Raw genomic sequence first — 26,374 nt, 5'->3', positions numbered from 1 at the left:
CCCGTTAAGAAAACACTCCATTTTATCCAGCTGTTTGGAGCTAAATATGTCACTTTTCTCCAGATATGTAAGGGAAATATAAAGCATGTAATGTTATATGTGTGTATATATGAATATGGGGTAACACATTTATATTATAAGGAGGATGTTTCCCAAAATAACTCACCTGCAGGGTAGACGGAGCCTCAGACATCAAAATGCGGAAATGTGCAATTGGAGATGTTTGAATGAAGCCATCTGGATGTCAGTGAGGATTTTCTTCAGTTAAATCCAGCCGAAGAAAGTGTAAGAGCCCACAGCAGAAGATACAAGTCCTGATAATGAGTTACAACCAGAATCAAATCCACTGGAGATCCGAGAGGCGAGAATTCTCGGTTTTGCTGCCGGGTTTTGGCTGCTGTTTTCCGGCCTGCAGCTACCGAACACTACGGGGTCTCCGCCATGTTCCCGCTCACCTTGCAGGGGTTCACTCTCTGTCAGCAGGTGAACACATATCCAAAAGAAAAGCCTTGTGTGTTTCCCGTGTGTGTGTGATCAATAATTCCCGTGTGCTTGTGTGTTGTTGCACATGTGCGGAGGACGAGCTGCTGGGACTGAACTAGCTGCTGAATCATCTACACACACACACTCAAACGACTCAAACACACACACACACACGGCAGAACAGCTGACACTGACGTCATCATGCACTGTAAACATAACCCGTTCCTCCCCGGAAGATTTTTAATTAAACATGTATTTTTTAACTAATCTTTTGTGAAATCATCCTGTTATCTTCAGCATTATTTATGACCATAATTTTATCCCAGGCTTATTATATTTACTAATCATTATATTTATAATTATTATTTTACAGTAACTCCACCACCTTGTGTTTGGTTTTGGAATAACTGCTGAGAAAAAAAATCACTGGAAATATTATTAAGGATATTTTATTAGTTACCAACGTAAAATATGTACAATAATAATAATAATAATGATCATCATAATCATAATAAAAATGACAAAAAAACAAGAATAATAGGAATAATAAAGTGCATTTATAAACTCAAAGCTTTCAAATGTTACATGTGCCATCATGTGTTCCATCAGGTATGGCCTCATCGTCCATGACGTCATCATGTGTGCGTGACATCACCTATGACATCACAAAGCTAATGGAATGTCGCTTTGTGCTTGGGTTCTAGAATGTTTGCACCTGAGTCAGCTAGACAGAGAGACACACACTCACACACTCACAGAGACACACACTCACACACTCACAGAGACACACAGAGACACACACTCACACACTCACAGAGACACACAGAGAGACACACACTCACAGAGACACACAGAGAGACACACACTCACACACTCACAGAGACACAAACACACACACACTCACAGAGACACACAGAGACACACAGGCACACAGACACACAGAGACACACAGAGAGACACACACTCACAGAGACACACAGAGAGACACACACTCACACACTCACACAGACACACAGAGACACACAGAGAGACACACACTCACACACTCACAGAGACACACACACACACACACTCACAGAGACACACAGAGACACACAGGCACACAGACACACAGAGACACACACTCACACACTCACAGAGACACACAGAGACACACAGGCACACAGACACACAGAGACACACAGAGAGACACACACTCACAGAGACACACAGAGAGACAGAGAGACACACACTCACAGAGACACACAGAGAGACAGAGAGACACACACTCACAGAGACACACAGACACAGAGACACACAGAGAGACACACACTCACAGAGACACACAGAGAGACAGAGAGACACACACTCACAGAGACACACAGACACAGAGACACACAGAGAGACACACACTCACAGAGACACACAGACACAGAGACACACAGAGAGACACACACTCACAGAGACACACAGAGACACACACTCAGAGACACACACTCACACACTCACAGAGACACACAGAGAGACACACACTCACAGAGACACACAGAGAGACACACACTCACAGAGACACACAGAGAGACACACACTCACAGAGACACACACTCACAGAGACACAAACTCACACACTCACAGAGACACACAGAGAGACACACACTCACAGAGACACACAGAGAGACACACACTCACAGAGACACACACTCACAGAGACACACACTCACACACTCACAGAGACACACACTCACACACTCACACACAGACACAGAGACACACAGACACACAGACACACTCACACACAGACACAGAGACACACAGACACACAGACACACTCACACACAGACACAGAGACACACAGACACACTCACACACAGAGAGACACATACTCTCACACTCACACACACACACAGAGACACACACACACACACACACACACACACACACACACACACACACACACACACTCACACTCTCACACAGAGACACATACTCTCACACTCACACAGACACTCAGCACTAAAGACCAGTACTTACAATCTGGTCTACAATAATACAGAAAACTACTTTCTGATAGAGACAGTCCATCACAGACTGATAGTCTTTTAATGACTATAAGCACAGTCCTCTATACACCAAATAATACTTGTTCAGTATTCTTGTACTTGTGTAAAAGTAGAAGTACTCAGATCTTGTACTTGAGTAAAAGAAGAAGTACTCAGATCTTGTACTTGAGTAAAAGAAGAAGTACTCAGATCTTCTACTTGAGTAAAAGTAGAAGTACTCAGATCTTGTTCTTGAGTAGAAGTACTCAGATCTTGTTCTTGAGTAGAAGTACTCAGATCTTCTACTTTAGTCAAAGTAGAAGTACTCAGATCTTCTACTTGAGTAAAAGTAGAAGTACTCAGATCTTCTACTTGAGTACAAGTAGAAGTACCAGAGTGTAGGAATATTTGAATACTTGAGTGAATGTACTTAGTTACTTCCCACCTCTGTCCAGACATAACTATATATACAAATTAAATTAAATAAATTAAACGTAAAACAGTTTGTCGTGTTTGCAGATTTGTTTGACATACAAATGATTGTTGTGTACTTATACATGTTTCCTTTTTTTAATGAAGAGTATCCAGTATTTGTGGTGGTGTGTTGTCGGTGTGTGTCCAGCAGAGGGCAGCACTCTCCTTTAGCTTTCTAACGCAATGTGCCTCACTTATTAAACTTTGGGCACATAGTAAAAACTGATAAATATATTTAGCTTTATTGATCTTAAATGTGTAAATGATCATCTAGAGAATAGACAGTATCAAACATAAATCAGCTCAGTATTCCTCTTTTTATTATTGCATTTAGATAAAAAGACATATTACAGACTGTTTGTCTCTCTCTCTCTCTCTCTCTCTCTCTGTGTATGTGTGTGTGTGCAGTTTGATGCTGTGCAGCTGAGAGGGGGAACATGTATTATTCTGAGTCCATCATTATACTTGTTGTTATTGACTTTAGATAAAAAAGGTTACCTGTAACTTTCTTACATTATGATTTGGAGTTTCTGGACATGCTGTTGATATGAAACGGTAATGATCTATGATTCCAGGAAATTCCATTATTAGACTTTTTACTATTTTAGATAAAAAGGGTTACCTTAACAACATCATATCATAGACGTCATAGACTGTTTGAATAGTCTCTCTCTCTCTCTCGCTCTCTCTCTCTCTCTCTCTCTCTCTCTCTCTCTCTCTCTGTGCAGTTTGATGCTGTGCAGCTGAGAGGGGGGGACATCTCTCACAAGAGGGTATTTTTCTCCGCGCGCTGAGGCGGTTTGGACACGCGGACGCGGTGCTGGTGCGTTGGGATGAAGATGTTTAATAAGAACTGGATACAGCGTTGGAGATGGAGTCTTTCTTTCCTATGAGAGCCGCTAATTGGCAAACACAAAATGGCCTGGCGTTTTCGAGAGCAAAACGTAACAGATTACCCATCATGCCTTGCTTTCAGAGCAGAAGTACCTGTATGTAGTTTATAGAGCATCCGCAGTTTCCATTAAGCCCCGCCTCCTGCCATTAAGCCCGACCTCCGATCTCCCGTTCTCGGCTCAGTCCAACAAATGGAGAGAGACAAATAAATCTGGATTCGGCTTTTTGTGCATTTTACAACTTTAAGGACCGAATGAATCTAATAAGGGCTATACACGTGTTCGTGCTGGTAGTTTATTTAGTTTAACATGTTAGTCAATGGGAGAAAGTCTTTCTGGGCCGGGTGACGTCACGGACTGATACGGAAGTTGTAGTACCGCCGTTTGGACACAAGGAATCTTTTCCTCAGAGTCCGGAGCACTTCTTCCTGGGGGCTTGCACGTTGTGATGAGCAGCCTCAGCCTCCGCACGCTCACCGGCTGCGTGCTCTTTTCCCTGATCGTCTCCACGCTCCTCGGGAACGCTTTGGTTTGCCTCGCAGTGATCCGGTTCCGCCACCTGCGCTCCAAAGTCACCAACTCCTTCGTGGTGTCGCTGGCGGTGTCTGACCTGTGCGTGGCCGTGCTCGTGATGCCGTGGCGCGCCGTGTCCGAGGTCTCTGGCACGTGGCTTTTCGGATGTTTCTGTGACACGTGGGTGGCTTTTGACATCATGTGCTCCACCGCGTCCATCCTGAACCTGTGCGTCATCAGCATGGATCGATACTGGGCCATTTCCAGTCCTTTTCGCTACGAGAGAAGGATGACGCGCAGGTTCGCTCACCTGATGATCGGTGTTGCGTGGACGCTCTCCATTTTAATCTCCTTCATCCCCGTGCAGCTCAACTGGCACCGTGTGCAAAACTCCACCTCAGCGATTAACATGTTGGACTGCAACACTCGCCTGAACCGAAGCTTCGCCATCTCCTCGTCGCTCATCAGCTTCTACATCCCCGTGGTGATCATGGTGGGAACGTACACGCGTATTTTCCGCATCGCTCAGACCCAAATCCGGCGCATTTCGTCCCTGGAAAATGCAGCAGCAACGGCAGGACGAAATCCACGAAGCCACCACCATCGTGTTTCGACGCAGGAAGAGAGTTCTCTGAAGACGTCTTTCAAGAGAGAAACCAAAGTGCTGAAGACCCTCTCCGTCATCATGGGGGTTTTTGTGTTCTGCTGGCTGCCGTTTTTTGTGTTGAACTGCGTGGTTCCTTTCTGTGATTCGCAGAGAGGAAGTGCGTGCGTCAGCGACACGACTTTCAGCGTTTTCGTGTGGTTCGGATGGGCGAATTCCTCCCTGAATCCGGTGATCTACGCCTTCAACGCGGACTTCAGGAAGGCCTTCTCCACGCTGCTGGGCTGCGGGAAGTTCTGCTCCAGTTCTGAGGTGCAGGCGGTGGACTTCAGCAACGAGTTGGTGTCCTACCGCCACGACTCTACCCTGCAGAAGGAAGTAGTTCCGGTTGCAGGTGTGCAGAGACAGGAAGTGAACTTTGACAAAGTCTCTGTCATCTTTCAGTGTGAGGCGGAGATCTGTCTGGACCTGATGCCCTTCAACTCCTCCGGTCCCAACGACTGCTACCTGATCCCGGGTCAGATCCACGACCTGTGAGGGGCACAAAGACTTTAAAGACTCTTCTTTGGTGCCAAATTGCTAATTTAAATTAACTTTATTCTCAGTAAAGATGTGTTTTTATCCGGGGGTTTCGAGACAAGCCCTCAAAAAGTTCAGTGAGGTCATTTTGTGGGGATATTGCGACAAACGTCAATGGGCCCAACAAGACTTTTTCCCATTGACTTACACTTAATTCTCTTAAACTTTAAGGCTTTTTTTGGTGCAAAATTCAAATGTTATGCTACCTGACCCTGGACCAGTGAGCAGCCCAACTCTGGGGCTTCAAAGGCTCTTCATTGGTGCCGAATTTAAATTGAAATGTAAACTTCATTCTCAGTGTTTTTATCCGGGGGTTTCGAGACGAGCCCTCAACATTTTCTGGTGAAGCAACATTTTTATTTTACGCTATCTGATCCCGGGTCAGATCCACGACGTGTGAGGGGCACAAAGACTTTAAAGACTCTTCATCGTGTTTTTCTCAAAGCGTTGACGTCATACTCAGTGAAGATGTGTTTTCATGCGGGGATTTCGAGACACGCTCTTAAAAAGTTCTGTTGAATCAAATGTTTTGTACTCGTCCAAATATAAAACTTCATTCCCCTCCTAGTGTTTGCCGTGATTGGGCCCAAAAATACTTTTACCCATTGATCTACACTCATTCAAGTCATTTTCTCAAAAGTTAGAGTATTTTAAAATGAAAATGTTAACTCTATTCTCAAGATGTTTTTTCATCCGGGATTTTGAGACAAGCCTTCAAAAAATGAAGAGTCTTTCAAACAAAGCCATCCATTAGTTTGGCTACCGTCTGACTCTGAAGCACTCAGGCTGTTGTTTTCAGTTGTTTTAATAAATGGTTAAATGTACTTTATCGTGTCGGGGGGAAATTGTTTTCAAAATGTTGCTTAAAAACCACACGTTATAATAAAAGGTAAAGTAATTATAGTTTGAAAGCACATAGGGTAATGTAGAGTGCTTTACATTTGCATTAACCTACACAATAAATGATAAATGCATAAAAGAGAGAGGATATTATTAAAAATCTGCCCTGAAAATACAGCATAATCTGCAGAAAGTATTTTAATAAAACATTGTTATAAACACACGTGCACACTCCAGTCTGTCATTAAACAAACACATTTCATCTCAAGCTGTAAGAGCTGCTCATTCTAAGCATGCATTTGAAACCATCCACACTTTAGTGCATAAATTAGCTGCAAAAAAACACCTTGCACGTCTGAGAGCGAACACACAATTATCCAAAGCCTGTTTGATACAAAAGATTCACCTTCAGCGGATGGGTTTTAAAAAGTGTCTGAATGTTAGGAACGCAGAAATAAAAGCAGCAGCGTCTCAAAGCACGGTGCGGGGCTGTGTTCTTCTCCGAGCCGTTTGCTTTAGAGTGACGTCTGAACCGGGCTGTGTTTGATGTGAGGGTCTGGAGCTTTCCTTTGTTAAAGACCGACCGTCATTTACAACAATTACACAATTAGCTCCAGTGGCTAATTGGCCCTTCAGGTAATTGCAGGAGGTTTTAGTCGAGGAAACATAAGGAGGAAGAGAGGAGAGGATTCAGATCATCCAAACGGTTTCAATACTGGACCCTTTTCCCAAAAGCTTCACATCTTCAGAACATTTTGACGGTAAAATTGTATTTTCTACGGTGTCCGACCCACGTCTCCTCCTTCAGGAGAAACAGCTTCAGAAAGGATGCAGGTATAGAAACCCAAATGTTCCACATGAAGAAACATCTCCAGCAACAACACATGCAGCCTTTAGAGAACATTCAGCACCTTGAGGACACATGCTTTCATTCAGCACCTTGAGGACACATGCTTTCATTCAGCACCTTGAGGAGACATGCTTTCATTCAGCACCTTGAGGAGACATGCTTTCATTCAGCACCTTGAGGAGACATGCTTTCATTCAGCACCTTGAGGACACATGCTTTCATTCAGCACCTTGAGGACACATGCTTTCATTCAGCACCTTGAGGAGACATGCTTTCATTCAGCACCTTGAGGAGACATGCTTTCATTCAGCACCTTGAGGACACATGCTTTCATTCAGCACCTTGAGGAAACATGCTTTCATTCAGCACCTTGAGGACACATGCTTTCATTCAGCACCTTGAGGACACATGCTTTCATTCAGCACCTTGAGGAGACATGCTTTCATTCAGCACCTTGAGGAGACATGCTTTCATTCAGCACCTTGAGGAGACATGCTTTCATTCAGCACCTTGAGGACACATGCTTTCATTCAGCACCTTGAGGACACATGCTTTCATTCAGCACCTTGAGGACACATGCTTTCATTCAGCACCTTGAGGAGACATGCTTTCATTCAGCACCTTGAGGAGACATGCTTTCATTCAGCACCTTGAGGAGACATGCTTTCATTCAGCACCTTGAGGACACATGGTTTCATTCAGCACCTTGAGGAGACATGCTTTCATTCAGCACCTTGAGGACACATGCTTTCATTCAGCACCTTGAGGACACATGCTTTCATTCAGCACCTTGAGGACACATGCTTTCATTCAGCACCTTGAGGAGACATGCTTTCATTCAGTACCTTGAGGAGACATGCTTTCATTCAGCACCTTGAGGAGACATGCTTTCATTCAGCACCTTGAGGACACATGCTTTCATTCAGCACCTTGAGGAGACATGCTTTCATTCAGCACCTTGAGGAGACATGCTTTCATTCAGCACCTTGAGGAGACATGCTTTCATTCAGCACCTTGAGGAGACATGCTTTCATTCAGCACCTTGAGGACACATGCTTTCATTCAGTACCTTGAGGACACATGCTTTCATTCAGCACCTTGAGGACACATGCTTTCATTCAGCACCTTGAGGAGACATGCTTTCATTCAGCACCTTGAGGACACATGCTTTCATTCAACACCTTGAGGACACATGCTTTCATTCAGCACCTTGAGGAGACATGCTTTCATTCAGCACCTTGAGGAGACATGCTTTCATTCAGCACCTTGAGGACACATGCTTTCATTCAGCACCTTGAGGACACATGCTTTCATTCAACACCTTGAGGACACATGCTTTCATTCAGCACCTTGAGGAGACATGCTTTCATTCAGCACCTTGAGGAGACATGCTTTCATTCAGCACCTTGAGGACACATGCTTTCATTCAGCACCTTGAGGACACATGCTTTCATTCAGCACCTTGAGGACACATGCTTTCATTCAGCACCTTGAGGACACATGCTTTCATTCAGCACCTTGAGGTCACATGCTTTCATTCAGCACCTTGAGGAGACATGCTTTCATTCAGCACCTTGAGGACACATGCTTTCATTCAGCACCTTGAGGAGACATGCTTTCATTCAGCACCTTGAGGACACATGCTTTCATGCAGTACCTTGAGGAGACATGCTTTCAATCAGCACCTTGAGGACACATGCTTTCATTCAGCACCTTGAGGACACATGCTTTCATTCAGCACCTTGAGGACACATGCTTTCATTCAGCACCTTGAGGAGACATGCTTTCATTCAGCACCTTGAGGAGACATGCTTTCATTCAGCACCTTGAGGACACATGCTTTCATTCAGCACCTTGAGGAGACATGCTTTCATTCAGCACCTTGAGGACACATGCTTTCATTCAGCACCTTGAGGACACATGCTTTCATTCAGCACCTTGAGGAGACATGCTTTCATTCAGCACCTTGAGGACACATGCTTTCATTCAGCACCTTGAGGACACATGCTTTCATTCAGCACCTTGAGGAGACATGCTTTCATTCAGCACCTTGAGGAGACATGCTTTCATTCAGCACCTTGAGGACACATACTTTCATTCAGCACCTTGAGGACACATGCTTTCATTCAGCACCTTGAGGACACATGCTTTCATTCAGCACCTTGAGGACACATGCTTTCATTCAGCACCTTGAGGACACATGCTTTCATTCAGGACCTTGAGGAGACATGCTTTCATTCAGCACCTTGAGGACACATGCTTTCATTCAACACCTTGAGGACACATGCTTTCATTCAGCACCTTGAGGACACATGCTTTCATTCAGCACCTTGAGGACACATGCTTTCATTCAGCACCTTGAGGAGACATGCTTTCATTCAGCACCTTGAGGTCACATGCTTTCATTCAGCACCTTGAGGAGACATGCTTTCATTCAGCACCTTGAGGACACATGCTTTCATTCAGCACCTTGAGGAGACATGCTTTCATTCAGCACCTTGAGGACACATGCTTTCATTCAGCACCTTGAGGACACATGCTTTCATTCAGCACCTTGAGGAGACATGCTTTCATTCAGCACCTTGAGGACACATGCTTTCATTCAGCACCTTGAGGAGACATGCTTTCATTCAGCACCTTGAGGACACATGCTTTCATTCAGCACCTTGAGGACACATGCTTTCATTCAGCACCTTGAGGACACATGCTTTCATTCAGCACCTTGAGGAGACATGCTTTCATTCAGCACCTTGAGGACACATGCTTTCATTCAGCACCTTGAGGACACATGCTTTCATTCAGCACCTTGAGGACACATGCTTTCATTCAGCACCTTGAGGACACATGCTTTCATTCAGCACCTTGAGGACACATGCTTTCATTCAGCACCTTGAGGACACATGCTTTCATTCAGCACCTTGAGGACACATGCTTTCATTCAGCACCTTGAGGACACATGCTTTCATTCAGCACCTTGAGGACACATGCTTTCATTCAGCACCTTGAGGAGACATGCTTTCATTCAGCACCTTGAGGAGACATGCTTTCATTCAGCACCTTGAGGAGACATGCTTTCATTCAGCACCTTGAGGAGACATGCTTTCATTCAGCACCTTGAGGACACATGCTTTCATTCAACACCTTGAGGACACATGCTTTCATTCAGCACCTTGAGGAGACATGCTTTCATTCAGCACCTTGAGGACACATGCTTTCATTCAGCACCTTGAGGAGACATGCTTTCATTCAGCACCTTGAGGACACATGCTTTCATTCAACACCTTGAGGACACATGCTTTCATTCAGCACCTTGAGGACACATGCTTTCATTCAGCACCTTGAGGACACATGCTTTCATTCAGCACCTTGAGGAGACATGCTTTCATTCAACACCTTGAGGAGACATGCTTTCATTCAGCACCTTGAGGACACATGCTTTCATTCAGCACCTTGAGGAGACATGCTTTCATTCAGCACCTTGAGGACACATGCTTTCATTCAGCACCTTGAGGAGACATGCTTATGCTTTCATTCTGCACCTTGAGGAGACATGCTTTCATTCAGCACCTTGAGGAGACATGCTTTCATTCAGCACCTTGAGGACACATGCTTTCATTCAGCACCTTGAGGACACATGCTTTCATTCAGCACCTTGAGGACACATGCTTTCATTCAGCACCTTGAGGACACATGCTTTCATTCAGCACCTTGAGGAGACATGCTTTCATTCAGCACCTTGAGGACACATGCTTTCATTCAACACCTTGAGGACACATGCTTTCATTCAGCACCTTGAGGAGACATGCTTTCATTCAGCACCTTGAGGAGACATGCTTTCATTCAGCACCTTGAGGACACATGCTTTCATTCAGCACCTTGAGGACACATGCTTTCATTCAACACCTTGAGGACACATGCTTTCATTCAGTACCTTGAGGACACATGCTTTCATTCAGCACCTTGAGGACACATGCTTTCATTCAGCACCTTGAGGAGACATGCTTTCATTCAGCACCTTGAGGACACATGCTTTCATTCAACACCTTGAGGACACATGCTTTCATTCAGCACCTTGAGGAGACATGCTTTCATTCAGCACCTTGAGGAGACATGCTTTCATTCAGCACCTTGAGGACACATGCTTTCATTCAGCACCTTGAGGACACATGCTTTCATTCAACACCTTGAGGACACATGCTTTCATTCAGCACCTTGAGGAGACATGCTTTCATTCAGCACCTTGAGGAGACATGCTTTCATTCAGCACCTTGAGGACACATGCTTTCATTCAGCACCTTGAGGACACATGCTTTCATTCAGCACCTTGAGGACACATGCTTTCATTCAGCACCTTGAGGACACATGCTTTCATTCAGCACCTTGAGGACACATGCTTTCATTCAGCACCTTGAGGTCACATGCTTTCATTCAGCACCTTGAGGAGACATGCTTTCATTCAGCACCTTGAGGACACATGCTTTCATTCAGCACCTTGAGGAGACATGCTTTCATTCAGCACCTTGAGGACACATGCTTTCATGCAGTACCTTGAGGAGACATGCTTTCAATCAGCACCTTGAGGACACATGCTTTCATTCAGCACCTTGAGGACACATGCTTTCATTCAGCACCTTGAGGACACATGCTTTCATTCAGCACCTTGAGGAGACATGCTTTCATTCAGCACCTTGAGGAGACATGCTTTCATTCAGCACCTTGAGGACACATGCTTTCATTCAGCACCTTGAGGAGACATGCTTTCATTCAGCACCTTGAGGACACATGCTTTCATTCAGCACCTTGAGGACACATGCTTTCATTCAGCACCTTGAGGAGACATGCTTTCATTCAGCACCTTGAGGACACATGCTTTCATTCAGCACCTTGAGGACACATGCTTTCATTCAGCACCTTGAGGAGACATGCTTTCATTCAGCACCTTGAGGAGACATGCTTTCATTCAGCACCTTGAGGACACATACTTTCATTCAGCACCTTGAGGACACATGCTTTCATTCAACACCTTGAGGAGACATGCTTTCATTCAGCACCTTGAGGACACATGCTTTCATTCAGGACCTTGAGGAGACATGCTTTCATTCAGCACCTTGAGGAGACATGCTTTCATTCAGCACCTTGAGGAGACATGCTTTCATTCAGCACCTTGAGGAGACATGCTTTCATTCAGCACCTTGAGGACACATGCTTTCATTCAGGACCTTGAGGACACATACTTTCATTCAGCACCTTGAGGAGACATGCTTTCATTCAGCACCTTGAGGAGACATGCTTTCATTCAGCACCTTGAGGACACATGCTTTCATTCAGGACCTTGAGGAGACATGCTTTCATTCAGCACCTTGAGGACACATGCTTTCATTCAACACCTTGAGGACACATGCTTTCATTCAGCACCTTGAGGACACATGCTTTCATTCAGCACCTTGAGGACACATGCTTTCATTCAGCACCTTGAGGAGACATGCTTTCATTCAGCACCTTGAGGACACATGCTTTCATTCAGCACCTTGAGGACACATGCTTTCATTCAGCACCTTGAGGACACATGCTTTCATTCAGCACCTTGAGGAGACATGCTTTCATTCAGCACCTTGAGGACACATGCTTTCATTCAGCACCTTGAGGACACATGCTTTCATTCAGCACCTTGAGGACACATGCTTTCATTCAGCACCTTGAGGACACATGCTTTCATTCAGCACCTTGAGGACACATGCTTTCATTCAGCACCTTGAGGACACATGCTTTCATTCAGCACCTTGAGGACACATGCTTTCATTCAGCACCTTGAGGACACATGCTTTCATTCAGCACCTTGAGGACACATGCTTTCATTCAGCACCTTGAGGAGACATGCTTTCATTCAGCACCTTGAGGAGACATGCTTTCATTCAGCACCTTGAGGAGACATGCTTTCATTCAGCACCTTGAGGAGACATGCTTTCATTCAGCACCTTGAGGACACATGCTTTCATTCAACACCTTGAGGACACATGCTTTCATTCAGCACCTTGAGGAGACATGCTTTCATTCAGCACCTTGAGGACACATGCTTTCATTCAGCACCTTGAGGAGACATGCTTTCATTCAGCACCTTGAGGACACATGCTTTCATTCAACACCTTGAGGACACATGCTTTCATTCAGCACCTTGAGGACACATGCTTTCATTCAGCACCTTGAGGACACATGCTTTCATTCAGCACCTTGAGGAGACATGCTTTCATTCAGCACCTTGAGGACACATGCTTTCATTCAGCACCTTGAGGAGACATGCTTATGCTTTCATTCAGCACCTTGAGGAGACATGCTTTCATTCAGCACCTTGAGGAGACATGCTTTCATTCAGCACCTTGAGGACACATGCTTTCATTCAGCACCTTGAGGAGACATGCTTTCATTCAGCACCTTGAGGAGACATGCTTTCATTCAGCACCTTGAGGACACATGCTTTCATTCAGCACCTTGAGGACACATGCTTTCATTCAGCACCTTGAGGACACATGCTTTCATTCAGCACCTTGAGGACACATGCTTTCATTCAGCACCTTGAGGAGACATGCTTGGTCTTAATGTGATCACATGACTGGCTATGTTATGCTGGTTATTGATCAGGTAACAACTTTAGTGACAAAAGGAGAAAAAAGTTGAAAAAAAAAGAAAAAGATTGGCAACAGAAAATGTGAAAGTTCACAAAAAAAAGATCTGGACCAAATACAATTCTTTTTGCAAAAGAAAGTTCATAAAAAACTTAAAGTTGACTAAAACTAAATATTGACCAAATAATTTTTTTTTGAAATAAATGTTTTAACTAAAGAAAAAGTTGTTTCAAAAATAAATGAAATCAATGTTGGCGACTAAAAGAAGAAAAACAGAAGTTGCATTGTCTTTTTTAGGGGGGATTTAGAAACAACTGTCTCTGTCTCAGAGTGAGTCGTCTCATATCTGTTAGTGTTTGTCAGTGTATCTGAAATGACTGTTAGCTACGTTAGCTAGCTAGCTTACAGCAGATCGTCAGTAACATCAGAAGGAGTCATGTGATCACTTTGTTCAAATAAGACCAGAGAACATTTCAGGTGAGTTTCCTCTCAATGAGAAGCTATTGTTCCTCTGTGGCTTCAGCAAGGTCAAAGGTCAGGAAGCAAATCATAACACACACACACACACACACACACACACACACACACACACACACACACAGACACACACACACACACGCACACACTTTCATCTGCAGGAGAAGAAGGGGGGTTAGGGTTGGATCCTCTTCACTTCTCGAACAGCACAGGCTTTGTGTCTCAGAGACTCTGTAAACACAGCCCCCCCCCCCCCCCCCCCACAGGTTATTCTTGTGTTTATGATCAGTTGCTTGATGTTGTGCTGCACTCCTCATTGTATATCAAACATGGCTAGAACATGTACATACTAACCACCTAGTGTTTTTAACATGTTTTTTCTGAGTTTTTAGGTTTTAGTTTAGTTTTTGTACCATTTCATTTCAGTCAAATAAAATATAACCAACCTGACCTTCACATAGAAACTCACTGTACACTTGCTCTTGCTACATTTTTTACATTCTCAGCCGTATTTTTGGGGTATTTGTTTTACATTCATTGTTTTATTTTACTGCGATATCGCCCTTATTTTTAAGTGCAATGCATTTTGTGAAGCTTTTCAACTCACTTTTCAAGTAAAATATGATTTTGTAATGCACTACATGTATCTGCAGTAAATTACAATCATGTCTGCATACTTTTATGTTTTTACGTTAAGTACACACTTTTTTAAAATGTATTTAATTGTGAATTTTGAATGTCCATGTTAGTGTTTTCCTTCTTAAAATGTTTTTTAAATATTTTGAGATTTGGTTGAGCTGGGTATACTTGTACTTTACTACAGTCCTTTCATTAGAGATGTGTCTGTTGTTTGTGTTTGTGTTTAGTGTCAGGATGGATCCCTTTCTCTGCAAACAGAATCTAGCTACGGGTACAAATAAATAACCTGAACCTGAAGCTGAACTGCATATTAGAAAATATGCTTATTTGCACCTTATGAACTTTAACCCTCTTGCTCACCGTGCAAAGGATTCTGGGTCAGAACAAGAGAAGTAGTGGTATTACGCATTGCGCCGAGTAATCCCCAAAGCTTTTTGTGAACCTTGGCCCTTTCTCATTTCATCAAATCCCCCTCCTCGACTCCTCGACTCCTCGACTCCTCCGGTAGTGACCCGGAAATGAATTCAGCGTGCCATGTTGAAGGACATCTCATTTCTCTAAATGCACTTTGAGGAACGAGGATAGAGCGTCGAGGAGGCTCTCTGGAGGAGCTCTAACCGAGGAGAGAGGAGAGGAGAGAGGAGGCTCTCTGGAGGAGCTCTAACCGGGGAGAGAGGAGAGAGGAGAGGAGAGAGGAGGCTCTCTGGAGGAGCTCTAACCGAGGAGAGAGGAGAGAGGAGAGAGGAGAGAGGAGAGGAGAGGAGAGAGGAGAGAGGAGAGAGGAGAGGGGAGGCTCTCTGGAGGAGCTCTAACCGAGGAGAGAGGAGAGAGGAGAGAGGAGAGAGGAGAGGAGAGAGGAGAGAGGAGAGAGGAGAGAGGAGAGAGGAGAGAGGAGAGAGGAGGCTCTCTGGAGGAGCTCTAACCGAGGAGACACTGATGGGTCCTCCACGGCTCCTTCGTGGATGCATTTCCGGGAACAGAGAGGTTTCAAAAGAGGTTTCTCAATACTCAATTTTCCCCTCCTCGACTCCTATCCTCGACTCCTATCCTCGACTCCTATCCTCGAGAATTAGTCCCGTCCACAGGAGATGCGAGCGGAGGAGCCGAGGAGGGGAACCGAGGAGAGAGGAGGGGAAGCAGCAGGCGGTTAGAGAAATGATAACTCCTCTCCTCTGAGCGGTCATTTTAAAGAGACGTCCATTAATGATGACAGGAGGCACAGCAGCCCTCTGTCTGATGGACAGATGTGTTCATGACCACTTAGACACACACACACACACACACACACACACACACACACACACACACACACACACACACACACACACACACACACACACACACACACACACACACACACACACACACACACACATATATTTATATAAATGTATACAATTTCAGAATCAAACAAGTATGAGAGCACTCTCATAATAACGTAACACAATCAGAGACTGGATATATCCCCCCCCCCCTCCCCCCTCTCTCTCTGGTCGCTGAAATGGGGAATTGAAATTACGGCCAAAAGTTTTATTTACAAGTAGCCTTTTAAAAGTAAGCATATAGGACACCAAACCAACTGAACTAGTATTGAGAAACCTCCATGTTGTAGTCCGCTGTATAGAAAACTGTAGTTTCCATAGTTTCCCCACAGCAGCAGGCGCACACAATGACGTCCGCTGGCGCATCATGAACACGTTGGATAGTGAAAGTGCATTCGGATTCTCTAAAGTACCGCAGTCTCTTCTCCTAAGTCCTTTTGAATTCTCCACTATCCCTTAACCCCGTGACCTTTCACTCAGAGGAGAGGGATAGACGATACCAGGGGTCGGCAACCCCTGGCACGCGTGCCAATGCTGGCACGCGGCACCGTAACCAGTGGCACACTAGGAATAAGTGGAATAAGTGTGCAAAAATATTTAAATTGTATTTTCGGATCCTGAACGAGACCGCCGCCAGAGCGCGTCTCCCCGTTACCTGCAGAAGGAAGCCATGCACGCAACGCAGCCCCGCGCTCTTTATCTCCAGGTGACTTTCTGCCGCTTTCCTCCGTGGTGCAGTGCTGATCGTTTCACCACGGAGGAAAGCACTACTCTAATTCCAGTACCCAAAAGGAGCTGTACAAATGACGCAGTTTTTACGTGGCTGTGTATTTAGTTGAAAGCCCAGTGGCGATCAGCTCATCGAAATAATATGCTACAAAGGGGCGGACTGGCCATCTGTGTGTTGAACTTTCCTGTCGGCTCCCAGACCGTAGTCGAGGAGGGCAGAAGCAACAAGCTTCAGGTTCAATAACCCACTTTAGCTTCAATGACTGGAGAGAGGCGAGCTCTTCTTGGGAGGCCGTTGCATTTATTTAGCTGTTCTTCTGTTTCACAAAATACATCACAGACCTCTGTTTTTCTGCTGCCTCGTTTCACTTCCAGAAACATATACGTTCCCTCACTGTCGCTCTACCATCCACAAACACACATGCACAAGCCACACATCCCCCCCCCCCCCCCCCCCCCCTCTCTCTCTCTCTTAAAGGGAAAGCGACCTCATCTCACTCTGCATGAACCTAATATCATAACATGTGTGCTCTGGAGAATCACAGAACGGACGATCGCCCTTATCATTATGCCGTTTAAACCAATTGTTTAAATGTGTTTGTTAAATTCGGCATCATGTAAGTTGCGCTGACATGTCCACACACTGCTTCCCCGCAGCGAGGCTGATAGTTGACGAGCGTCAAGCTCCTCAACCCCCCCCCCCCTGTTGATAATTCTCGATCGTTGGCACGCTGATAAACATTTTTTTTTTAAATGGCACTTCATATGAAAAAGGTTCCCGACCCCTGGGTTAGACGTTAGGAGCTGATTTTTGGATTATCAGAACGCAACCCACGTGACTGCTTCAGGAAGTGCTTTAGATCGGTTGAACCACAACGCTCATAATACCCATGGATGTATAATAAGAACCATATGACCCCTCCTGTTCCCGGGCCCGGTGACACAATGGAATTAAGAGAGCTCAGACCCTCACTCATAGAGAGGTCGGAATATGGCATAAGCATAAATAAATAAAAGCATAAATAAATACAGGAATAAATAGTGTTTTCAGATAAATTCATTGCGTGTGCTGTGGCTCAGCCGGAAAGCAGTTGACTCTCAACCGCAGGGTCCCTGGTTCAACACCTGTTCAATACGTATTTTGTTTTGTTTATAAAAGCTACAGCTAAATGAGATAATGTAGTTAATAAATGTATTCTTTGATATGGTTTATTCTTTCTCAGGGTACAACATGGTTAAGTTTATGAATATTATTAAGGAATACAAATCCCTCTTTACAATGTTTACCAGCCGCTTTTCAATCACAATCATTAAACTGGAATAAATAAAATATTGTTTACATGAAAATATGATTTTATGTTTGTTGTTTAGAGTTCTAAGGCTTTACTCATTGGGAACTCGGTATGAGATCGAGCACACTGTTCAGATGTCCAATCTGCCTGTTTTACACACTTTGACCAGCAGGGGGTTTGTGTTCAGATGGAGCCTCATGAGCTTCATGACCCTTTTGCGAACCAATTGGCTGGAAAGCCTCAAAGCTCCATAAGGCTTCATCTCGCCATCACTAAAGAGAAGCATTCTGAAAAATGAGAGGAAATAAAAGCTTTCTGCATCAAACAAACCATGCAGATTAGGATATGTAATGTTTGGGGTTTAGTGACGCAGGCAGGCAGTTGAACAGCTGCAGGGTCTCCAGGTGTCTTCAATGAGTTAATCAGAGCTCAGGAGCTTCAGTTTAAAAGCTGAGGAGCTTCATCAGATCACAGAAGGAGGCATGGAGCTCATAACGTCGCTGAGGTGAGGACAAACCCTTTAAAAGCTGCTTCACCAAACAGTAGGTTTTACTAGACATTTTAACAAGTTGGAGAAACAAGAGAAGTCAACAGAAGTACAAATAAAGAGGAGGACCATTATTACATGTCACCTGTTAGACGCTTTTACCCAAAAAGAATGAGATTTGGTCACACGGATAAATAACACATTATTCGGCCAATGTGAATCTTGTGGTCATTATGAAACGGTGGAGCACATTTGTTTGCATTGTCCCAAATACCATCAAGAACTAAAGTATATTACTAAAGGAAGAACTGAACAGAATTAAATATAGTAGAGCTTTAGAGAAGGGGTTCAGGGGATGTAGCACAGGGCAGTGTTGGGTTGTTAAAAAGGACAGGAAGTGTATTAAGAATTGAGATTAACACCGAGCTGATCCACACTGCATTTCAGGTGTGTGTGTGTGTGTGTGTGGTGTGTGTGGTGTGTGTGTGTGTGTGTGTGTGTGTGTCACTGCTCCCCCACTGAAGCTGGGGATCCACCTCCATCCAGAGAGGGTACACACATCCTTTAGTAGAGTTCAGATACTCCTGTTTAAAAATACTCTGGTGAAAGTAGAAGTACTGACTAAACTTCTTTACTCAAGTAAAAGTAAAGAGGCTTTGAAATGTACTTCAGTAAAAAGTACCCATAACGAGCAGCTGTTTTAAAGAGTACCTGACCTCCCTTTATATTAATAGAACACGATGATGATATCACTTCCTGATGATGATGATGATGTCACTCTCTGATGAAGATGATGTCACTTCCTGATGATAATGATGTGATGTCACTCGCTGATGATGATGTCACTTCCTGATGATGTGATGTCACTCCCTGCTGATGATGATGTGATGTCACTCCCTGCTGATGATGATGTCACTCCCTGCTGATGATGATGTCACTTCCTGCTGATGATGTCACTTCCTGAGGATGATGATGATGTCACTCCCTGATGATGATGATGATGGCACCCCCTGCTGATGATGATGTCACTCCCTGCTGATGATGATGTCACTTCCTGCTGATGATGTCACTTCCTGATGATGATGATGTCACTCCCTGAGGATGATGATCTCACTTCCTGCAGGTCTTGGAACCCAGCTGTCTCTTGATGATCAGGTGATCGCTCTCCTTCTCCTCATTCGCTCTTCCACAAATCTTTAAAAAAAAAAGCTTTAAATCTTCGTCCTCTCCTTAACGACACGATTAAATCACGATTATGTTTTAAGAGCCTGAAGGCACCACGGTGTAACTCTAGAGAACAGCAGTTAGCTGTTTTAGCTGTTAACAGAGCTAACTGCGGCTAATGTCTCATAGCTCTCTGTTTGATCTAAATGAATGTAGGGTCTGAGCAGTGGCTTGTTGTCTCAGGAGGAAGTCTTTGAGGATGCTGGAAACCTGGATCATTTCTAATGAAGTGTTTCATGCTGCTGCTCCTCTCTGGGCTTCACTTGATGCTAACTACAGTAGCTGGTGATCAGTGGTGAGTTCTATTATCTAATGTAATCTATGAAGCATTAAGATGGGTGTCTATTGTTTCCTCCTCACTGCATCTGGGGAGTCCTGCAGCGTGGCGTCCATCTTGAACTGTTTCCTGTGTCCTCGTTTGGGTCTCTGCACCGCCTCTTTCTCCACAGAGTGACCGCTCACCAGCCCCATGATGCTCTTAGCTGCACACACACACACACACACACACACACACACACACACACACACACCTGAATGTCCTCTCTGCAATATGAGAGTAACATGATAACGGTTACGTGCCGCAGGTTAGGTACGTACGTTTGTGGTAGGCAGGATCTGGGGAAGTTTGTTATTTGAAAGAGTCGATGTTCGTGTAGCCTCAGATATTTTGCCTGTTGAGGTGATTGTAGGAGGGTTGAAAATGAGTGTCTAGCATGGCCTCCCTTGTGTTGAGTGAGTCCTCTCATACTGGTTCTAAATTAGATGCCAGGTTGAAAGTGAGGTTAGCTGGTCTCCAGTGGGAGGAGCTGGAGATCAGGAAGTTGGATGCAGACACAGCTTTCAGGATGCATCACCTCGAGCTGCAGACGGGTTCAGTGGGATCCTCTTTAGGCACACAACCATTGTCAGGTTCTGATGCTGCTTTTGATGTTGGTAACAGCATTCAGCTGGTTCCAGTATTTTGTGGGTCTGAAGTTGAGTCTTACTTTGTTGTGTTTGAGCGCATTGCTGCTGCTTTGCAATGGGCCAAGATGTGTGGGCCATACTGTTACAGAGCAGCTAGTTTAAGGCTCAGATGGTTTGCTCTTCTCTTCCTGTTGAAGACAGTATTGTGTACGAAAAGGTTCAATGAGCTATTCTCAAAGTGGATGAGTTTGTGCCTGAGGCTTATAGACAGGGTTTTTGTGGCCTAAAGAAAACACCTGGTCAAAGTTTTGTAGACTTTGCAATAGAGAAGAGAAAGCTATTCAACGGATGGCGTAAGGCATCAGAGGCTGACGACTTGACTTCAGTTTGTGATCTCATAGAGCTGGAGGAGTTTAAAAACTGTGTCCCAGAACATACATTCTGTTTCTCTTCCAGGACCCAAGAAAAAGAGATGTTTCTTTTGTCTTGACCCTGGTCATCTAGTGGCAGAGTGTGTAGCTCTGAAGGAGCAGGTGGCAGCTTCCAAGCGGTCTGTGGAAAAGCCAAAAGACCGGCACCCAGTTGCAATGCCACAGAGAGGTGAGTTGCAGGTAAGTTCTGTGACGGTGCTGTGGGTGTTCCCGTCTCGGTGGGTGTGGACCTGGCTCAGAGCGATGTGGATCTGTGTTCAGTGAGTGATGTGTGTTCCATGTGATGCTCCGGTGTTGGCTGCTTGTGAGCAGTATAGCGTGTGTTTTATGGGGGGGGGTGTTACGTGCTGCAGTTGGTGCTTTTGTGTCTCTCTCTCTCTGATTGTCTCCAGGTGCAGCCTCTCCCCAGGTGCTCCCAAACAGGGCCTCCTTAAAGGACCTGAGGAAGGCAGCAGTGGCCTCTCTCCTTCTCCTCTGGCTGCATGTGTGCAGCATGTCTCTGTCTCTGTGTGAGGCCTGTGTTCTTGTGAATTGTTAGGAGATGTGCTCCAGTTTACCTTTTTGTGTATAGTTTAATTTAGTCACTTTCTTTTAGAAGGAAGTTGTTCTTAGTTACTTTAAGTTTGTTTTGCAGATTGGCTGGTGAGCCTCTTTTCTTTCTTATTTAAAGCATCACTTTGTGGCTTCAGCAGTCAGTTTCCTCTCCTCTTTCTCTCTCCTGGTTATTTTGGTGTTTTGTCACTTCCTTTGTACCCCCAGTTTAGGAGGGAACGTAACGATAACAAAGGTATCAACTGTAGCTGTGAACATGACAGGACGTACTGCTTTCTATTCCTCCATCTTGTGACTGTGGAACTCCCTCTCTTGGATATCAGCATGTGAAGGACACTGTTCAGGAACTAGTTGATGCTCTGTATGTGATGACTACTTCCATTCTGGAGAGGATCACAGATACATGGATCAGAGATTCAAGTTCAAGCCGGGGACCAGGGATTATTAACATTTTGTGAACATTTTGTGAAAAAAATCTGAATTTTGTGAAAGTTATAATTTTGTGAATGTTGTGAATTTGAGAAAAAGGCAGAATTTTGTACATGACAACCGGGTTTCCTCCATATTTTGACGCTGTAACTCCCTCTCTTGGATATCTGCATGTGAAGGACACTGTTCAGGAACTAGTTGATGCTCTGTATGTGATGACTCCTTCCATTCTGGAGAGGATCACAGATACATGGATCCTGAGACTCAAGCCGGGGACGAGTGCTGCCAATGATCTTTTAGATCGGTTCAGAAGCTTTAAGTTAACCGTATTCTCCATAAACCTGTTTAAATTTGTCCGAAGCCTGTCTCTAGTTGCAGAAAGTACCGCAGCAGCAACAGGTGGACGTGTTGATGGACCTGCTCCCTATGATGGTGCGAATCAATACTCCAACGTAGGCTACCCCGTTACAAATGAAGGTACGTTTTCCAACTTTCAGACTGGAGGCATTAAATCACACTTATTCCCTAAAAACGTCGACTTCTAGCCTAATATGTCTGTTTCAGGTCAGACTGGTCTCCATGATGGTCCTTTTCCTTATGAAGGTGCAAAGCCTGTGTCAATAGACTGTAGGTCTTCAAATAAAACCATTTAGAAACTTAAGGTTTTTGTTTGTTTCATGGACATTTTGGCTAAATCTCTCTAGTTGCCCCCAGTGGACGTGTTGATGGACCTGTTCCCTTCGGCGGGGATACTCGTTATGCCAACGCAGCGCCGTTAAATGCCGGTAAGTCTTTTAACTTTTAAACTGGTTCAGAAGCTTTAAATTAACTATAAACTGCTGGACATTTTGCCTCAAACTGCCTCTGGTTCCAGGTCAAACTGGAAGTAACCCAGCTGCCCCAGGTGGACTCGATGATAGACCTGATCCCTATGGTGGTGCAAAACATGTGTCAATAAACGGTAAGTCTTCCAACCTAAAGAACCGTTCAGAAGCTTGAAATTAAGTTTTTGTCCAAGGACTCCTTGACATTTTGGCTAAATCTATCTCTAGGTGCCCCCAGTGGACGTGTTGATGGACCTGTTCCCTTTGGCGGTGATACTCAATACCCCAACGCAGGCTATCTGTGAAAAATAAAGATACGTTTGTGACTGGTTTGGAAGCATAACATGACCTTTGTTTCATTTAACTTCTCAACCTTTCTCCTAAATATGTCTCTGGTTCCAGGTCAAACTGGTAGGAACACAGCTGATGGACCGGTTCCCTATGGAAGTGCTTCTCATTACGCAGACCCAACAAAAGACGGTAAGTCTTCCAACCTAGAGACCGGTTTATAAGCATAACATTTACTTTGTTTTCCTTAAACTCAAACCTCTCTGGTTTCAGGTCAGTCTGGTAACCCAGGATCTGTTCCCAGTGGCGCTGCTCCTGAAGTGATCTCCTATGGTTATGCTTTTTATTCTTTAGGCAACATGGACGGTAAGTTACCCAATTATCCTCAGATCAGTTTAGAGGCATGACTTTATTGCCTGACTCTGTCTCTAGTTGCAGACCGTAACACCGCTGCCTCAGGACGTGTTGATGGACCTGTTCCCTTCGGCGGCGATACTCGTTATAACAACGCAGCCCCGATAAATGCTGTTAAGTCTTTTAAACTGGTTCAGAAGTTTTAAATTAACTATAAACTGCTGGATATTTTGCCTCAAACTGCCTCTGGTTCCAGGTCAAACTGGAAGTAACCCAGCTGCCCCAGGTGGACTCGATGATAGACCTGATCCCTATAGTGGTGCAAAACATGTGTCAATAAACGGTAAGTCTTCCAACCTAGAGACCGGTTTATAAGCATAACATTAACTTTGTTTGCTGAAAGATGTGTGGGCCATACTGTTACAGTGCAGCTAGTTTAAGGCTCAGATGGTTTGCTCTTCTCTTCCTGTTGAAGACAGTATTGTGTACGAAAAGGTTAAATGTGCTATTCTCAAAGTGGATGAGTTTGTGCCTGAGGCTTATAGACAGCGTTTTCGTGGCCTAAAGAAAACACCTGGCCAAAGTTTTGTAGACTTTGCAATAGAGAAGAGAAAGCTATTCAACGGATGGCGTAAGGCATCAAAGGCTGACGACTTGACTTCAGGTTGTGATCTCATAGAGCTGGAGGAGTTTAAAAACTGTGTCCCAGAACATACATTCTGTTTCTCTTCCAGGACCCAAGAAAAAGAGATGTTTCTTTTGTCTTGACCCTGGTCATCTAGTGGCAGAGTGTGTCGCTCTGAAGGAGCAGGTGGCAGCTTCCAAGCGGTCTGTGGAAAAGCCAAAAGACCGGCACCCAGTTGCAATGCGACAGAGAGGTGAGTTGCAGGTGAGTTCTGTGACGGTGCTGTGGGTGTTCCCGTCTCGGTGGGTGTGGACCTGGCTCAGAGCGATGTGGATCTGTGTTCAGTGAGTGATGTGTGTTCCATGTGATGCTCCGGTGTTGGCTGCTTGTGAGCAGTATAGCGTGTGTTTTATGGGGGGGGTGTTACGTGCTGCAGTTGGTGCTTTTGTGTCTCTCTCTCTCCCTGATTGTCTCCAGGTGCAGCCTCTCCCCAGGTGCTCCCAAACAGGGCCTCCTTAAAGGACCTGAGGAAGGCAGCAGTGGCCTCTCTCCTTCTCCTCTGGCTGCATGTGTGCAGCATGTCTCTGTCTCTGTGTGAGGCCTGTGTTCTTGTGAATTGTTAGGAGATGTGCTCCAGTTTACCTTTTTGTGTATCGTTTCATTTAGTCACTTTCTTTTAGAAGGAAGTTGTTCTTAGTTACTTTAAGTTTGTTTTGCAGATTGGCTGGTGAGCCTTTCTTTTCTTTCTTTCTTTCTTTCTTAACGTAACAATAACAAAGGTATCAACTGTAGCTGTGAACATGACAGGATGTGTGATTACCTAGAAGAGCATCAGGACTGCTTGAGGCATATGATAGCTATGTGATTAACATGATGATTCAGCCTCTATGGAGAGAGACATATGACAAGCATGCTCATTTCTGACGTGGAGCTAATCTGAAGTAAACATTGAATACTGCTTTCTATTCCTCTATCTTGTGACTGTGGAACTCCCTCTCTTGGATATCAGCATGTGAAGGACACTGTTCAGGAACTAGTTGATGCTCTGTATGTGATGACTCCTTCCATTCTGGAGAGGATCACAGATACATGGATCCTGAGGCTCAAGCCGGGGACGAGTGCTGCCAATGATCTTTTAGATTGGTTCAGAAGCTTTAAGTTAACCGTATTCTCCATAAACCTGTTTAAATTTGTCCGAAGCCTGTCTCTAGTTGCAGAAAGTACCGCAGCAGCAACAGGTGGACGTGTTGATGGACCTGCTCCCTATGATGGTGCGAATCAATACTCCAACGTAGGCTACCCCGTTACAAATGAAGGTACGTTTTCCAACTTTCAGACTGGAGGCATCAAATCACACTTATTCCCTAAAAACGTGGACATCTTGCCTAATATGTCTTTTTCAGGTCAGACTGGTCTCCATGATGGTCCTTTTCCTTATGATGGTGCAAAGCCTGTGCCAATAGACTGTAGGTCTTCAAATAAAACCATTTAGAAACTTAAAATTAAGGTTTTTGTTTGTTTCATGGACATTTTGGCTAAATCTCTATAGTTGCCCCCAGTGGACGTGTTGATGGACCTGTTCCCTTCGACGGGGATACTCGTTATGCCAACGCAGCGCCGTTAAATGCCGGTAAGTCTTTTAAACTGGTTCAGAAGTTTTAAATTAACTATAAACTGCTGGACATTTTCCCTCAAACTGCCTCTGCTTCCAGGTCAAACTGGAAGTAACCCAGCTGGACTCGATGATAGACCTGATCCCCATAGCGGTACTACTCATTATCCCAATGATAAACCTTTGTCAATAAACAGTAAATCGTCCAAAGTTTAGAAGCTTGAAATTAAGTTTTTGACCTTTTGGCTAAATCTCTCGTTGCCCCCCCGTGGACGTGTTGATGGACCTGTTCCCTTCGACGGGGATACT

At 44.7% G+C, this 26,374-nt stretch overlaps 1 protein-coding gene and 3 long non-coding RNA genes across 4 annotated transcripts; all 4 read left to right on the top strand.

Annotated features, from left to right (window-relative positions):
* The first annotated feature begins 4,002 nt into the window (after window positions 1–4,002).
* Window positions 4,003–6,269, top strand: LOC307025687 (D(5)-like dopamine receptor). The gene has a single exon (XM_079660525.1). The coding sequence runs from the start codon at window positions 4,317–4,319 to the stop codon at window positions 5,520–5,522; it is 1,206 nt and encodes a 401-aa protein (XP_079516651.1). The 5' UTR covers window positions 4,003–4,316; the 3' UTR covers window positions 5,523–6,269.
* Window positions 6,270–18,817: 12,548 nt separating this feature from the next.
* LOC307025248 lies at window positions 18,818–19,823 on the top strand. The gene is made up of 3 exons (XR_013804127.1): window positions 18,818–18,838; window positions 19,555–19,719; window positions 19,786–19,823. It is a non-coding gene; the product is annotated as an uncharacterized lncRNA (long non-coding RNA).
* Window positions 19,824–22,408: 2,585 nt separating this feature from the next.
* Window positions 22,409–23,486, top strand: LOC307025032. The gene is made up of 4 exons (XR_013804043.1): window positions 22,409–22,839; window positions 22,927–23,147; window positions 23,237–23,323; window positions 23,415–23,486. It is a non-coding gene; the product is annotated as an uncharacterized lncRNA (long non-coding RNA).
* Window positions 23,487–24,890: 1,404 nt separating this feature from the next.
* LOC307025391 lies at window positions 24,891–26,221 on the top strand. The gene is made up of 3 exons (XR_013804153.1): window positions 24,891–25,769; window positions 25,857–26,083; window positions 26,166–26,221. It is a non-coding gene; the product is annotated as an uncharacterized lncRNA (long non-coding RNA).
* Window positions 26,222–26,374: the final 153 nt, after the last annotated feature.

The sequence above is a fragment of the Notothenia rossii genome (assembly GCF_949606895.1).
Source record: "Notothenia rossii genome assembly, chromosome: 11".
Taxonomy (NCBI): domain Eukaryota; kingdom Metazoa; phylum Chordata; class Actinopteri; order Perciformes; family Nototheniidae; genus Notothenia; species Notothenia rossii.
The sequence above is the reverse complement of the archived record's forward strand: the minus strand, read 5'-3'. Positions and strand labels throughout refer to the sequence as shown.